Genomic DNA, 15,886 nt, shown 5'->3' with positions numbered 1-15,886 from the left:
AAGGCTTTGTGGACTACATCTTCCAGCCATTTGGGTCAGTCCAGGGAGGGTATATAATGTCCTACCACTATCGGGCAGTCTGGAAATACAAAATATTCTATATTTAAAGTGTTCCTCCTATGATATGTTAGTCAAAATTAAAACATATACAGGCAACCCCTGCTTAACACTGTTTCGCTTAGCGCTATTTCACTATAACGCTCATTTTAAATTGATACCTGATTTCTCTTAGCGGTCAGCGAACTTCGTTATAATGCTCGTGGTCGCCATCTTAGATCATTAAAAATGATTGCGGTCACCATCTTGGGTCGTCTAATACTCTCGAGGAAAAAATCATTAAGGATCACGTGTGTGGTAGACCAACAGGGGAAGTAATGCTGAAAGGAAATCAGCACAGGTTCATTGCAGGTAGATTCTGCCTGACTAACCTTGTTTCTTTTTAAGACCAGGTCACAAAATGCTTAGACATAGGAGTCAAAGTAGATGTCATCTACCTAGACTTCAAGAAGGCCTTCAATATGGTATTGCATTCTGTTCTCATAAATAAACTGACAGGCTGATGTAGATGACTGCACGGTCAGGTGGGTGGCAAATTGGCTTAGGGATTGCACCCAGAGAGTGGTGGTGGACGGGTCAATACCAACCTGGAAAGATGTGGGCAGTGGAGTCCCGCAAGGCTCGGTCCTTGGACCGGTGCTATTCAGTGTCTTCATCAGTGACTTGGACGAGGGTATGGAGAGCACCCTGTCCAAGTTCACAGATGATACCAAATTATGGGGCAAAGTTAACACACCAGAGGGTAGGGAATGGATCCAGGTGGACCTGGACAAGTTGGAAAAATGAGCAGAACGAAATAAGATGCAGTTCAACAAAGACAAGTGCAAAGTGCTGCACCTGGGCAAAAAGAACCACCAACACACTCACAGGCTGGGGGATGACCTTCTCGCAGCACAGCAATGGAAAGGGAACTTTGAGTCATAGTTGACTCCAAGATGAACATGAGTCGTCAATGTGACAGAGTGATCAACAAGGCTAACTGCACTTTATCATGCATTAGCAGATGCATGACGAACAGGTCCAGGGAGGTGATGCTTCCCCTCTGTGCATCACTGGGCAGCCCGCAGTTGGAGCAGCACATCCAGTTTTGGTCCCTGCTCTTCAAGGTGGATGTGGAGAATCTTGAGCGGGTTCAGAGGAGGGCCACTCATGGTCAGAGGCCTGCAGGCAAGGCCCTACAAGGAGGGACTGAGGGACTTGGATCTCTTTAGCATTTGCAAGAGAAGGCTGAGAGGTGATTTTGTGGCTGTCTATAAAGTCATCAGGGGAGGACAGCAGGGAATAGGAGATGCTCTATTTACTAGGGCACCCCCTGAAGTAACTAGGAACAATGGCCACAAATTGACGGAGAGCAGATTTAGGCTGGACATTAGAAAGGACTTCTTCACAGCAAGGGTTGCCAGAATCTGGAATGGGCTTCCAAGGAAGGTGGTGCTCTCCCCTACCTTGGCAGTCTTCAAGAGGAGACTGAACAAGCACATAGCTGGGGTCGTCTGACCCCAGTGCTCTTTTCTGTCTAGGGCAGGGGGTCGGACTCAATGACCTAGTGAGGTTCCTTCCGACCCTAACATCTATGAATCTAATAACTGGAATACAGTACAAAGATACAGATTTGTGTAGTTCAAGGTTATAACTGTTTTACCTAAGTGCATTTGAAATCCAATAACCAAGATTCTCAGTTTGGAACAGATGCAGCATGGCCTCATCTGCATAAATGCCTCAAATGTGTGTTGGCTAAAGTGTGTTCATACATAGGTGTTTCTAGCAACATGCCAACAGTTTTTTTATGAGCAGTGCTTGTTCTTTAACACACTTTTAATGCAAGCATCCTGATCAGAGAAATTCTTAACACTTTGCTAGCAATAACCATGCATAATTGAAGCAATTCAGTATGTCAGTTCAGTAATACTAATTAATTGAAAATGTTTCCTTCAAGGATCTTTCTCTTCTCATCTAACCTGCTGATTTTTTGTTTTTACCTGATTCTAGAGCTGAAGTCTAGGATAAGCAAAGGCCTTCTTAAAGAGAATGGGCCTATTCAGAGATGATTCAAAAAGACAAAAAATGGGCTACCACTTGTTTGCAAATAGTGAAGTGTTTTCTCACCTGTTTGCAGCTTTTATCCCCATTAGCAAAACAAGCTATTTTAAATGTTTCCACTGTATCATTATATACAGCAGTGGTTTCAAACTGGCGGTCTGTGAAGTCAGGTTAAGTGCTCTGCAGATCACATCCCTTTCAATTTGAAAGTTTGATGATAAGGGTGCTTGGTTGTCTATGAGAAATTTTTGGGGGGTTGGAAGTGGTCTATTTGTTCAAAACATTTGAAAACCACTGTAACAGCATTTTCCCATAATGTGATGCTACTACTTACCAAATTTGTCAATTGACATACCTCAGCTCTTGTTAGCCATGCCAGGGGTTAAAGTGAATTCTGTTAAATGTGATTTTGGTGCTTCCTGTTGTTTTCTCCCCAACTGCTCTTATAAGTGCATCATTCTGCTTAAATGAAAAACTCTCTCAACGTACACACACAAACCACAGGAAAATAGATGTTTTTGGTGGCTTTTTTTCCAATTTTCATAAAGAAATAGGCAAAAAAAATTAAAAGAAACAGGCATTTTCAAATAAATAGAAGTAAGCAATAATAGAACATTTTTGTGCACCTCATATGGTTCCCAAGCTGTATAAAGGCAGCTTTTGACACCATGGTGTTAAGTAGTAGCCGTTTGCGAGGTGACTCATTTCTAAATAATTAACCTTAAGATAGTCTCCTTGTCTACCTTAGCATTGCTGGCAAACCTTTCAGCGAAGTACCATGCCCTGTCTGATGGCTTGCCTCTGATTCTTTGGTGGTGAGGATGTGGGAGGCAGTTGCTGAACTGGAAGGAGTTCTTTATAATTGCCCTGAGTCACATGCAACTAAATCCAGCACTACAACCCAGTAAGCAGTGCGCTGGAAAGAATAAATCCCTTTTGCTTTAACCTGCATCCCTTCACCTGCCTCTTATAACTCTATCAGCTAAAGAAGTAAGCAAAGTCTGTGAAATGTAACATGCTGAGAAGATTACTGCATAATCACATTATTTGTCTAGATGGTAATTTTTGACCTTTACAAGATTATCATCGCTGTCTTTGTAATATGAAAAAATTGTCTAAGACTTGCAGTGAATTTGTATGTATTCTGTGTATGTTTATTGTATACTGTTGTTACAACTTCAGCATATGTCACTGTTGTTAAAGATCTGTCAAACTTTCCAGTATAAATCCTATTTTACACTGGATATATCTATAATTTATATGTAGGAAATAACCTAAAGCTTAGATTTATATAAAAATTACAGTATATGGGGATAGCTTTTGGAGTTCTGTTGATTTTAAAAGTATTTGATTGCCTTTGTTTTGACTGTAAGTTTAAAAAAAAAACCCAAAACCGTGCAGCTGTTTTGTTACTTTCACGCACCTTGGAACATGGCAGATTGGATTGAAACAGATGCCTACAGCAAAACACTTAGTACACTTACTGAGCAGTTGGGCCTTCCCAAGCCTTGAAGTCTTTCTTTGAGCAATGTGAAGTACCAACCATTGAATGAAACGCAGGTTGCCCCATTGTTTGATAGGCTGGCAGCTTTGGTTCACCGCTTACAGACTCAGCTATTTGCAAAAAGGTTGGGTAGCTGCCAGAATATTTTAAAAGTGTAAAATAGTATGGCAGTTTTTTTACGTTCTCTTCTGGTTAGTCAAATGCAGATATCTTGTTCCTGTGAGGAAGCCAGTTTGTTGATGTGACTGCAGCACAGTGTAGTTTCAGTCTATAGACCAGCAGAGAGCTGGCGTTACAGAAATGACTTTGTGGGCTTTGAGGATGTGGAATGGCCTATGAGGGGAAAATAAAGTACTGCGGAGAGGGTGCCAGCTGTGAGGGTAAATTAAAGTAGAGTGTAAGATAAACTTGAAAAGACCTACTTTAGTATGGTGATTGCTGCTGTTAAATGCTGTAGATTGAAAAACAGACATATCTATGTGGGATTTTGCCCAGGATTCAAGTGGGCAGGAAACAGTAGGCTTGTTTCCCTTTATTTCATTTGCAACTTTCTTTTGCATTTGATGGGTATTACCAGTGTGTAAAATGTGGCTGCATGCTTGGGTCTTGAGGGGATGGAGGGACTAATTGTAGTAATAATAATCATTCCTCCTGGATTCTGATTTCATTCAAAATGAGTGGTCACAAAGATCACATTAAATCAATTCTGAGGGCATATTTTTCATGCTGGAGCTTTCTCTCTCTCTGCTATCAAAAACACTAAATAAATTGTTCTCCTTTGGAATTCCTTATTGTTAGCTAGTTCCTCAACATGGTGTAGCTAATGAAGTGATGCAGAGCTACCTCTGTCTCCCCCATTTTGGGATTAATAGGGTGATGGGCCAGTCCTTGGCTTAAATCTGAGCCAACTACCATATTTAGTTGAATATAAGATGACCCTGCATATAAGATGACCCCCCCAATAATTAAATTCTATATTTGAAATATTTACAAATTTGTTATAATTTTCCATGTATAGAATCTAATTATTGTAAGTTTGCCTTGAATTTGTTCCCTTTCCAAATTTGTTTTCCCTGCTGTAGTAGAGGAGAGTGAGGTAACCTCCTTGCCCGCTGCCCCCACCCCACAGCTTCCTGGAACACATGGAAATAAGGAGCAAATTTGAAAACACTGACCTTGAAATAAGCATAGCTGTAGTAATGTGCATACAGCACCCATAGACCTAGGTTATCTAGAATTGATCCATTTTACCTGTTTGGAAACTGCTGCAAGTTTTAGCACAGGTACTCCATAAACACACTTTTAGGTAATACTTTTGTACTTACTCATGTATAGTACAAACTATACTGTGTGTGCGTGTGTGTGTGTGTAAAAAAAAAAAGAACCAAACCAGAGGTTGTTCAACATCCAAGAATCCCTAGAGCAGGGGGAATCCTTAGATGACCAGTTAGATTGGTTTAGGACTGTTTTAGCCCAGCAGCACAAAGCAGTCTTAAATTAGGGCAGGATCTATCAGTTTATATCTAATTGTCCATTGGAAAAACAGGAGTTGCTCTGTACAGCACCTGTTGTGAATTATGTTGTCATAAATATTTTTTCAAAGAAAATGGGTTTTATTAAGAAATAATGTTAAAGCAAAATTTACAAAATCAGAATACTTTAATAAATTAATCTGTCCTGGGGAACCAGGGTTACCTGATATGATAGCTGGGTATTCTGTATAGTTAGGGACCTACCAAATTCATGGGCCCCAGCAGCCGATTACATGGTTGTAACATGGCCGGGGTCCCTAATTTCACAGCCAGGGCCACCTTTTTGAAGGCGGAGCAATTGGACACCACAAGTCCCAACCCTCCCGGGCACGGATTGAAAGCTGTAGCTGGTGGTGCTTGGCTTGTTAATTCAGTAATTATCACCTTCTTCAAGGGGTATAAGACTATTTTCATTATTGAGTAAAAAAACAGTTTTTGGCAGCTTTTCCCTGCTCCCCCCTCCCCTTCTGGAGAAAGAGACAGGAACTTTTCCCTCCCCCCTTCAGGAGATGGGTAGTTTGCCTTTTTTTTTCTCTCTCTCTTTGCTTTCTTCCCTCCCCCCCCTTCTAGGGACAACTTCTTGTCAGCTCTTTGCTGGCTTTTTGAACATAGCTGGCTCCCCATGTTCTTTCTCAAGGAACCGACTGTTTCACAGGAGACTGCCAATTACAGGATTTCCGTGAAATCGTGTATATAGTAGGTCCCTACATATAGTATAGAAACCTTATGATGAATGGCTACAAAAGTGAGGGTATCTCATCCTCTGACTATATTCCAAATGCAGTTATGAAATATCTACCCCTCAGCCTACTCCAGGTTAATAAAACAGTGCACTTTGATAAAGCTTTTGGATGGCAATACAACTTTAGAATCAGTCCTGCTCCTAGCATGTGTTGGATGATTTTACTATTGGCTTCAGTGGAAGCAGGAGCAGGCCCTTTTTGTATAGCTTCTTTTGTACCTTGTACTATCCATTGTATGGTTTTCAATATGTTTTACAGATAGATGTCAGATCTGTTGCTGCATGGTGTAAAGTACAAGAGAGCATCATAAAAAGATAGTATAGTGATTAAAGCATTCTGTTTTCCAGTTATAACGCTATTGAATCTTTATTAGTTACCTGTCTCTGTGGTAATAAATAAATGTATTGGCCCTTGCAAACAGTCAGAAAGTGCCTAATGCTGTTTGTAAAGTAACATGTATTGTCCTTGTAGTAAAGATAAGCTCTTCAAAACCTTTTAAGTGTCAGATGGTATAATTCTAAAGGTCGTATATCAGTTGTCCCCTAGCTAAAGTATTTTTGATTCCAGACAGTAGTTGACTGGAGTTTCCAACATTTTGCTGTTGCATTAATTCTAGAATTCTGCTTAGAGGTGACTCTCTGATTTATTATAAGACACTGATGACTTTATGTGTTCACTGTAACTGTAGGATAAAAGGATTGGTAACTGTATAGGCTTTACACACAAGCTGTGTATGTTTTGATAGACACTTGCAATATGGAAAATGAGCAGGGAAGTAAGATAGAAATCAGTCCATAAAGTCCACAGAAGATGAAGTGAAAGGAAAAATATTGAGGTAGCATTACAACTAGAATAGTTGATGGATATAGAATCAGAAAATTAGGGTCAGAAGGGACCTCAGGAGGTCATCTAGTCCAATCCCCTGCTCAAAGCAGGACCATCTCCAAGGCTAGGAAAAGACATTTAAAAAGCCTGAGCCTGAATTGATTCAGTCTTTGCAGGTTAGTCTAACCTGTCTAGGTTGGACTGGTTTGCAAGTGCACAGACATTCCCTCTGGACTGAAAAAATGCAGGCACATGCCTGCAGTGGCTCAGGCTAGACGCCAGGGGGCGCTAGAGCAGCCCTCCTTTCCCTTCCACAATGCCCAGCGAGAGGGGGTGTGGTCAGCCAAGCAGAATGCTCTGATTAGGGAGGGGTTTAAATCCCCAACCTGCCTGCACTGTCCCAGGCTTTTCCCTGCTTGCTACTCAAGGGGCAGGAATGTTGCCAGACCCCAGTCCCTGGCTAGCACTCTGAGGCAAAGCAGGGGGTGGGGGGGAGTGCAGTGCATGCATATCTGTTGATGATACTGAGCTTTTCAATCTCCCTCTCCCTGCTTCTTCATACTGTCTGCAAACCTGACAATCCAGGGAGCCAGAAGGGGGCTGATAACACACTATCAACCCATCAACAAAACAAAATCTCTCTTTAGTTCAAGTTCTTAAACAGCTTGTTCCAAGGAAGAAACAGAGGGACCTTACCAGCTGACCTATTGATTCACTCCAAAAGCCCTAAACGAACATTGTCCTGTTTGCCTGTCCCAGTGAAATTGGAGGCACACACACACAGACACCTCTCAGCATTAGATAGCATACCACATGCCTAGGGTCTGTGGGGCTGGGGTCCGTGCTGTGGGAGATGGGAGGGATGGCCTGCGTGAGCAGTGAGAGCAGGGTTTGGGCAGGGGGAAGCCAGGCAGACCCTGCTGTGCCTGCAGTCTCCCCCAGAGCTCTGGCTAGGTAAGGGAGCTGAGGGGTGGGGCCAGCCCTGTTCTCTGGAGCAAGGAGCACAGCCCAGCATGACTCAGGGCTGCAAAGCATCTGGGATGCTGGGAGACTCTGGTTTAACTTAAACCAGGAAAGGGTCTGGGACAGACGCAGCATAAACCAATTTGACCCAAGTCAGTTAAGTCTGACACTACATTCAATCAGGTTCATCTTAAACCAGTTTCAGCCATTTTGAAACTGGTTTATGTGCACTGACCTTATGTTCTGTTAGAGGTTTAAATCAGTTTCTGATCATTTCAACTGGTTTATATGTAATGTCTGTCCCTAGCCCAACTAGATTATCCCAGGCAAAGCTTTGTCTAGCCGGGTCTTAAGAACCTCCAAGGATGGAGAGTCCACAACCTCTCTGGGTAACCTGTTCCAATATTTTACTACCCTCCTAGTGAGAAAAATCTTCCTAATATCTAACCTAAACTTCCCTTGCTGCAACTTGAGACCATTGCTCCTTGTTCTGTCATCTGCCACCACTGAGAACAGTCTAGCTCCACCCTCTTTGAAACCACCCTTCAGGTAGTTGAAGGCTGCTACTAAATTCCCTCTCAGTTTTCTCCCGTCTAGACTAAACAAGCCCAGTTCACTCGGTCTTTCCTCATAAGTCATGTCCCCCAGCCCCCTCACCATTTGTGTTGCCCTCCACTCAACACTCTCCAATTTGTCCACATCCTTTCTGTAGTGGGAGCCCAAAACTGAACACAATACTCCAAATGCAACCTCACCAGTGCTGAATAGAGGGGAACAATCAGTTTACTTTTGACCTACTGGTAATACACCTACCAATGTGGCCCAGTATGCCGTTAGCCATCTTGGCAACAAGGGCACGCTGCTGACTCATATTCAGCTTATTGTCCGTGGTAACCCTCAGGTCCTTTTCTGGAGAGCTGCTGCCCAGCCAGTCAGCCCCCAGCCTGTACTGGTGCATGGGATTGTTCCATCCTAAGTGCAGGACTTTGCACTTGTCCTTGTTGAACCTCTTGAGATTCCTTTTGGGCCAATCCTCCAATTTGTCTAGGTCACTCTGAATCCTAGCCTTACCCTCCAGTATATCTACTACACCCCACAGCTTGGTGTCATCTGCTGTCATCTGTCACCGACCCCTGGGGCACTCCACTTGATAAGAGCTGCCAACTAGACATCAAGCCATTGATTACTACTCTCCGCGCCTGATGCTCCAGCCAGTTTTCTGTCCACCTTACAGCCCATTCATCCAAACCATACTTCCTTAATTTGCCTGCAAGAATGTTGTGGGAGACCGTATCAAAAGTCTTGCTAAAATCAAGGTGTACCATATCCACTGGTCTCCCCGCATCCACAGAGCCAGTGACTTTGTCATAGAAGGCAGTCCGGTTGGTCGGGCATGACCTGTGCCTGGTGAATCCATGCTGCCTGTTCCTAATAGCTTCTTTTTCTCCAAGTGCTTAGAAATGGATTCCTAAGGAATCTGCTTCATGATGTTTCCAGGGACTGAGATGAGGGTGACTGTTCTATAGTTCCATGGATCCTCCTTTTTCTCTTTTTTAAATATGGACACTATATTTCCCCTTTTCCAATTATCTGGGACCTCTCTCGATCACCATGAGTTTTCAAATATGGCCAGTGTCTCTGCAATCACATCAGCCAACTTCCTCAGCACCCTTGGGTGCATCCCATCTGGTTCCATGGACTTGTATGTACATGTCCAGCTTGTCTTAGTTGTCCCTAACTTGTTTTTTGCCACTGTTGTCTGCTCACCTTCTCCCCAAACTGTGCTGCCCAGTGCAGTAGTGTGGGATCTTACCTTGCCTGTGATGACTGAGTTAAAAAGGCACTGAGCACTTCAGCCTTTTCTGCATCCTCTGTCACTAGGTTGCCTCCCCCATTCAATAAGGGACCACACTTTCCCTGATCCTCCTCTTGCTACCAACATACTTTTAGAAACCCTTCTCGTTACCCTTCACATCCCTTGCTATCTGCAACTCCAGTTGCGCTTAGGGCTATCTGACTTCATTCCTGCGTGCCCTAGCAATGCTCTTATACTCTTATATTCCAAGTTTCCACTTCTTATAAGCTTCCTTTTTGTGATTTAGTTTATTGAAGAGTTCTCTGCTAAGCCAAGCTGGTCTTCTGCCGTATTTGCTAGTCTTCCTGCACGTCAGGATGGTTTGTTCCTGCACTCTCAGTAATGCTTCTTTAAAGTACAGCCAGCTCTCCTGGACTCCTCTCCCCCTCAGTCTGGCTTCCCAGGAGATCCTGCCCTTAGTGAGTCAGTCTTGTTTTCTGAAGACCAGGGCACTTACTCTGCTGCTCTCCTTCCTTCCTATCCTTAGGATCCTGAACTCTACCATCTCATGGTCACTGCTGCCTGAGTTGCCATCCACTACTATATTCCCTTCCAATTCTTCCCTGTTTGTGAGCAGCGGGTCAAGAAGAGCATGGCCCCTAGTTGGCCACTAAAATACTTGCACTAGGAAGTTGTCCTCAACATTCCCCAAAAACTTCCTAGATTGCCTGCGCACTGCTGTATTGCCCTCCCAGCGGATGTCAGGGTGATTGAAGTCCCCCATCAGAACCAGGGCCTGTGATCAGAAAACTTCTGTGAGCTGTCTGAAGAAAGCCTCATCTACCATTCCCTCCTGATCTGGTGGTCCATTATATAATGAAGATATGATTTATAGATGCAGCTCCCAGGCCTTTAGAGAGACTACAGCAGTCAGGATGTTACACTTGCATGCTTCTCAAGAGAGATTAATTCATCCTCTTCCTTAGTCTGCCCTTTATTTGCACTACAGCTGAAAGGGAATAGTCAAATTAACAATTTACTGAGAGGTGAAAGAGGGCAAGGATTTATTGCATCAGTTACTTGGTGGTAACTGCCCATGTGAATGTTTTTTACCTGGCAGTAGATGAGAGCGGAACTGCAGTAGTTTTGCCATATTTTTATTGTGGGCTAGTTTTAATCTACCACTGGGGTAAGAGCGTGCACAGAAGTAGTTGCCACTGAGCAGCTGACTCACCATAAATCCCTGTCCCCTTTCCTTGTGTGTCTCTACCCCTAGTTTGGAGAAGGAGGGGGGAAGCCATGGCTTTTCTGCTAAGGAAGTCATGGAGTGGTTGAAGAAGAACCAAGGAAGTAAATGGAAAAAAAAAAAAAAAGAATAACCTGCCAGTAAAACTTCGCTATTAATCATCTCTTCTGTTAGACTGTTAGAGGAAGTATGTTTTTTTGCCCAGGGCCAACAGGTGGCCCTTCCCTTTCAGCTACCTGAGAGGTATAGTCATATCAGGCATTTAGTTCTTATGAGTTGTATTTTTTTTTTTTTATCATTAGGAGCTTGATCCTACAAGAGCACAGAATTAGTTATTATATGTGTCAACTGTTTGTATACCATGATTACTTGTGAGTTATGCTTGTTCAATTGGATTCTAATTTCTTGCTTTATAAATTATTTTAAGGTTTGTCTACATGTAAATTGTACCACTAAGTATACCAGTGCAGGTATGGTAATACAGGTACTTCAGTATGGGCAAAGTTAAATCAGTATAAAAGGATCTTATAGCATTCGTACCATAAGGGAAGAGAAGCTATGTGGCTATATGGCATCTTATACTGGTAAAACTGTAGCCACACAAGGGAAACTGTACCAGTACAACTGTTGTGGTAAACAAAAGGGGTGGGGGTGGAGTCAAAGTCAAATGCCTAATCAAAATATTTATGCCGCTACAACATTTATTTGCAGAGGTCTGTTAGTTGACCTAGCAGTAGTGAATATTCCTGCCACTAGAAATCAAAGTTTCATTTTCTGGCTTGGTCACTAATCTGGTATGAGTCTGAAAGTCAGTAGAAGTATGGTTATTCATCACACAGATACACCTCCTAGGTTATAGCAACAAGAAATCCCCACAACTCAACAAGCAAACTTCTAAGTGTTCTGGGCTACCTGCTTTAGTACCTTCTTCTTGTGTCCTTGTCATAAACTAGATGTTTTTCCAGAATTGTGCACATCTGAGATTGTTGATGACAAGATATTTAGCAGATGCATTGCTGTCTGACAGGGGCCGCAATATAACTGCTTCTATTATAGCCATTATGGCTTAGTACCCGTGGACAAAATCTAGGCATGTGAAATGAGAAACTTTTATTCTGGTTTTGGTTCTTTTCTAGTTATTTTACATTGATAATGAGTACTAATTTCATTGAACAAAAATACAATTATTTCTGGGGGGTTTTAAAAAGCTAAAAAAAGATATTTGCATTTCAGGCTGCTTTAAATGCAGAAGATGGATACAGATAGCAATAACAATAAGGAAGCATGAAAAAAGGCTACATCAGTGAAAACAGGAGAATATGAGACTGGATTTGAAAGCTTTAGAGGATTCACTAATCTTTTGTCCAGTGTGAGGGCCAATCAGTCTGAATGCTTGTGCTTGTAAACCAGCCTGCTTTTCCACTTTTGTTTGAGAGGTCAGAAATTCTGATCTCCAAATTATGTTGGAGCCTCAATTATATAAATATTAACTAAACTGAGGCTCTAGCTAGCATCATCCACAGATCTTGGGGAAAATGTACAGATGGTAATGGTGATTAATAAATCTAGGAGGGAAGGTTTTTTGGTTGTTTTTTTTTTTACTTTTACCTGTAGTTGCAGTAACAAACCCTTCCTCTTTCTCCTACTCAATTTCATCCTGTTTGCTTCCATAGAACCTCCAGTGGGCCCGAGATGTGTTGCTAGGCAGCAGTATCCCATGGCAGCAGCTGAAGCACATGCCAGCACAGGGTCTCTTCTGCGAGAGGAACAAGACTAATTTCTTCAATGTAAGTTCATACTGTTGATAAATAATATCATTGTATATCACAAACATATCACATCTGGAGTACTGTGTTCAGTTTTGGGCCTCCCACTACAGAAAGGATGTGGACAAATTGGAGAGAGTCCAGTGGAGGGCAACAAAAATAGTGAGGGGGCTGGGGGATGTGCCTTGTGAGGAGAGGTTAAGGGAACTGGGCTTAATTAGTCTTGAGAAGAGGAGATTGAGAGGGAATTTAATTGCAGCCTTCAACTACCTGAAGGGGAGTAGGGTTCAAAAGAGGATGAAGCTAGACTGTTCTCAGTGGTGGCAGATGACAGAACAAGGAGCAACAGTCTCAAGTTGCAGTAAAGGAAGTTTAGGTTAGATATTAGGAAAATGTTCTCATTAGAAGGGCAGCAAAACACTGGAACAGGTTACCCAGAGAGGTTGTGGACTCTCCATCCTTGGAGATTTTTAAGATCTGGCTAGACAAAGCCTTGGTTGGGATGACCTAGTTGGGGGATGGTCCTGCTTTGAGCAGGAGGTTGAACTAAATGACCTCCTGAGATCCCTTCCAACCCTCATTTTCTACAATTCTATGATTACTTTCTGACAGTCATTTTAACACCTGCTTCTCACTTGAAAGAGTTTGTTGAGAAACAGTGATGGGGGGAATTCCACAAAGGGGACATTGAAGGAGCTTCATAGAGGGCACAAGAGAAATTGGATTTGTATTACCAGTGTTATTCCATCTAAAATGAAGCATGCGGATATCATATGGGATTAACATAAATAGTGGAATAAGATTCTGTGACTCATGGACATGTATCAATCACTGAGTGCTTGTTGGGATGAGGGCTGTTTAAAATTCTCATTCTGTTTGTTTCTGTTATGTCCTTGCCATTCATTTGATCTCAGAAGAAGCTTGCAGTTTTTGTGGCTCTCAGGAATGGTGCCTCCTGCTCAAAGAATTAATGAGAGATGGAGGAGCAGTCTCTCTTGGGTTGAACTCCTTTAGTATTCCCATGAAAATCATGGGATGTCACCAAGAAGTCATTCAGTCCATTGCAGTGTCCAGTGTTTGCCATAACTGTTTAAATATTAATCAAATGAGAGTGGTTTTTCCTCCAAAAGAATTGCTTTGCATCATTAACACCCCCCCCCGAACATGCTTTGTTGCTTTGCGTATGTTGCTTTAGGCAGTGCTGCACAGGTTTCTTTTGATATATAGTACATAGCTGCTCTTCTCTTACTGTAAGTAACTGGAAGAGCATCAAATGACATTTCAGATGTTTCGAAACTGTCATGGATCAGTCTGCCAAGCTGAACCTCAAGCTTTCATTCCGTTGGAGGCTTTGGTTATAAATTGAAGTCTACTAAATTTTAGATATAGCCATTATGATTTGGTTAGTGATCACATGCCTTTATATTGTGCTATTCCTCTGCAATGCTTGTTTGCTTTCTCTACAAGAAAATTGCTGTGTAAGTGCTTAATAATGCAAAGCAGAGAATGCCCTGGCTATGATTCAGTAAAACACAGGATTCAATTAAGGTAGATAAATTCCCACAGCAGTTAAAAGGACTCACAACAACTTGCCTAAACTTAAGCATGAAATGGGCTGTTCTGTAGCAGTGGTGTGATGGAGCTGGAGTGGATGTTCTTGTGGACTCTTTTTTATTATATATTGTCTGTGATTCAGTGGATTAAGGTGAATAAATCCAGCACCTTGAAGGATTGAGTTCCAATAGTATTCATTATTCTACATTCAACAAAATAGATGAGAGTCGCTGGGGAACTGTACAGATTTGTGTGAAGGAGTACTTCTGCACAAAACCAGGATTTACAATGTAAAGAGACCAGTGATCCACCTGCTTTTGGCATGTACTTTTAGAGTGCCAAGGCTAGATACTTCAAAGGATGGTGTCAGCTTCCATCTGCTATCCTGTAGTGAATGGTGTTGTGTTCTTTTTAGAAGAGATTTCATCTAGACCCAGGTGTGATCTATCCAGGGCATTGAACGCTAGAAATAGTAGCTTTTGCTAATTTTTTTTCCTGATATTATAAGCTGCTCAGTTTTATAATAATAAACATGTACCCAGCCCCACAACTTCGGATGTTTGCGTATTGTAAGAAATTAAATATATTAATAAGTTTAAAAAAAGGACAGTCCATAAAACCAAAGGATATCCCACTGCTGGGCCATAGTGATAGAAAATAATAATCTTGTGCAAAGGTCATGGGATTCACCTGAGGTTTAGGTATGCAAGAAGTAAAGCCAATGTCAATTAAGAGCCCTTTACATAGAATGTTGTCTCTTCAATCCAGTGACAAATGCAAGTGCTTCAGCTTTTCTCCAGTATCACACTAGGTTAGGGAATGTCTCAGATGATCAGAACATAAGCTATTTAAGAGTTTGTAAATCAGTGCTAACACCTTGACTTACACCTACAAACAAATAAGGTGGTAGAGCAATTGTTGAAGAGGCTAGTGTACACTCTAATGCACACAGTGTAATAGCATTTGTATCTTCAACATCCTCTTCCATTATAACTGTATGTGTTGATTTTATTCTGTTGTAAATGAATGCTAAACCATGATAATTTAGCAGATGTTTCATTCCAAAGCAGGCTGACCTGGTTTAGCTTAATTTAATGAGGGACAGGAGCAGACACAGAATAGCTACAGCGGATCAGCTGAAGTACATACATGAGTGATAAGTTCCCCTGTGATCCTTTTGAAGTGGCAGAATTTTCTCTGTCTCTCCATACTCACAGGCATAATTCACAGTGGCAAGATCTAGATAGAGAAAAATGGTTTTATCTGACTTGCTATATAGTATATAGAGATGCAGAAAACCATCCAGTGCCACCTGAGATACCAGGAGTAAATATTGTTCAAAGAATTCCATAGTAGTGAACCATTTGGGAAAAGTGCCTCAACAATGTGAATGAGGCTTGCATTCCCACCATACACCAAAGATGCAGCCCCTGTGCCCATAAACATCACATCCATCTTGTCTAGGTTAAGCTTCAGCCAGCAAGTCTATCCTAGCAAAGGAATGAGAAAGCAAACGTGTGCTGCACCATCTGGGTCAGTGAGGAGAATACAAAGCTGGGTGTCATCCATTACATACAGATGGCATTACAGCCACTACCTCCCCTAGTGGCCTTATATACACAGTAAATAGCAAGGGATGATGACAAAATAGGGCTTTGTGGAATCCCACACAAAGACAATTGCTAAAAGTATCTGTCATGCTAATCTGATTCCAAATAACTGTCAAATCATTTTTAATCTCACCGAGCTGAGTAATGTGCCACGGTAGTGATTTACACAGATAAATTACATGTTGCTTAAAGTATTTATTTGCAGCCATTAAAATGTGTTAAATTTTATTTTGAAGGTTGTTGTGGTCCTT

At 42.0% G+C, this 15,886-nt stretch overlaps 1 protein-coding gene across 1 annotated transcript in view; it reads left to right on the top strand.

Moving 5' to 3' along the window:
• Positions 1–15,886, top strand: part of CABIN1 (calcineurin binding protein 1) — a 210,814-nt gene that overhangs the window by 100,030 nt on the left and 94,898 nt on the right. Inside the window, exon 29 of the mRNA XM_025199243.1 lies at positions 12,379–12,492. Coding sequence (XP_025055028.1) covers positions 12,379–12,492 — 114 coding nt within the window. The remainder of the gene's footprint in view (positions 1–12,378; positions 12,493–15,886) is intronic.

This window comes from Alligator sinensis, unplaced genomic scaffold (assembly GCF_000455745.1).
Source record: "Alligator sinensis unplaced genomic scaffold, ASM45574v1 scaffold505_1, whole genome shotgun sequence".
Lineage (NCBI taxonomy): Eukaryota > Metazoa > Chordata > Crocodylia > Alligatoridae > Alligator > Alligator sinensis.
This window is presented reverse-complemented; position numbering and strand designations above follow the sequence as displayed.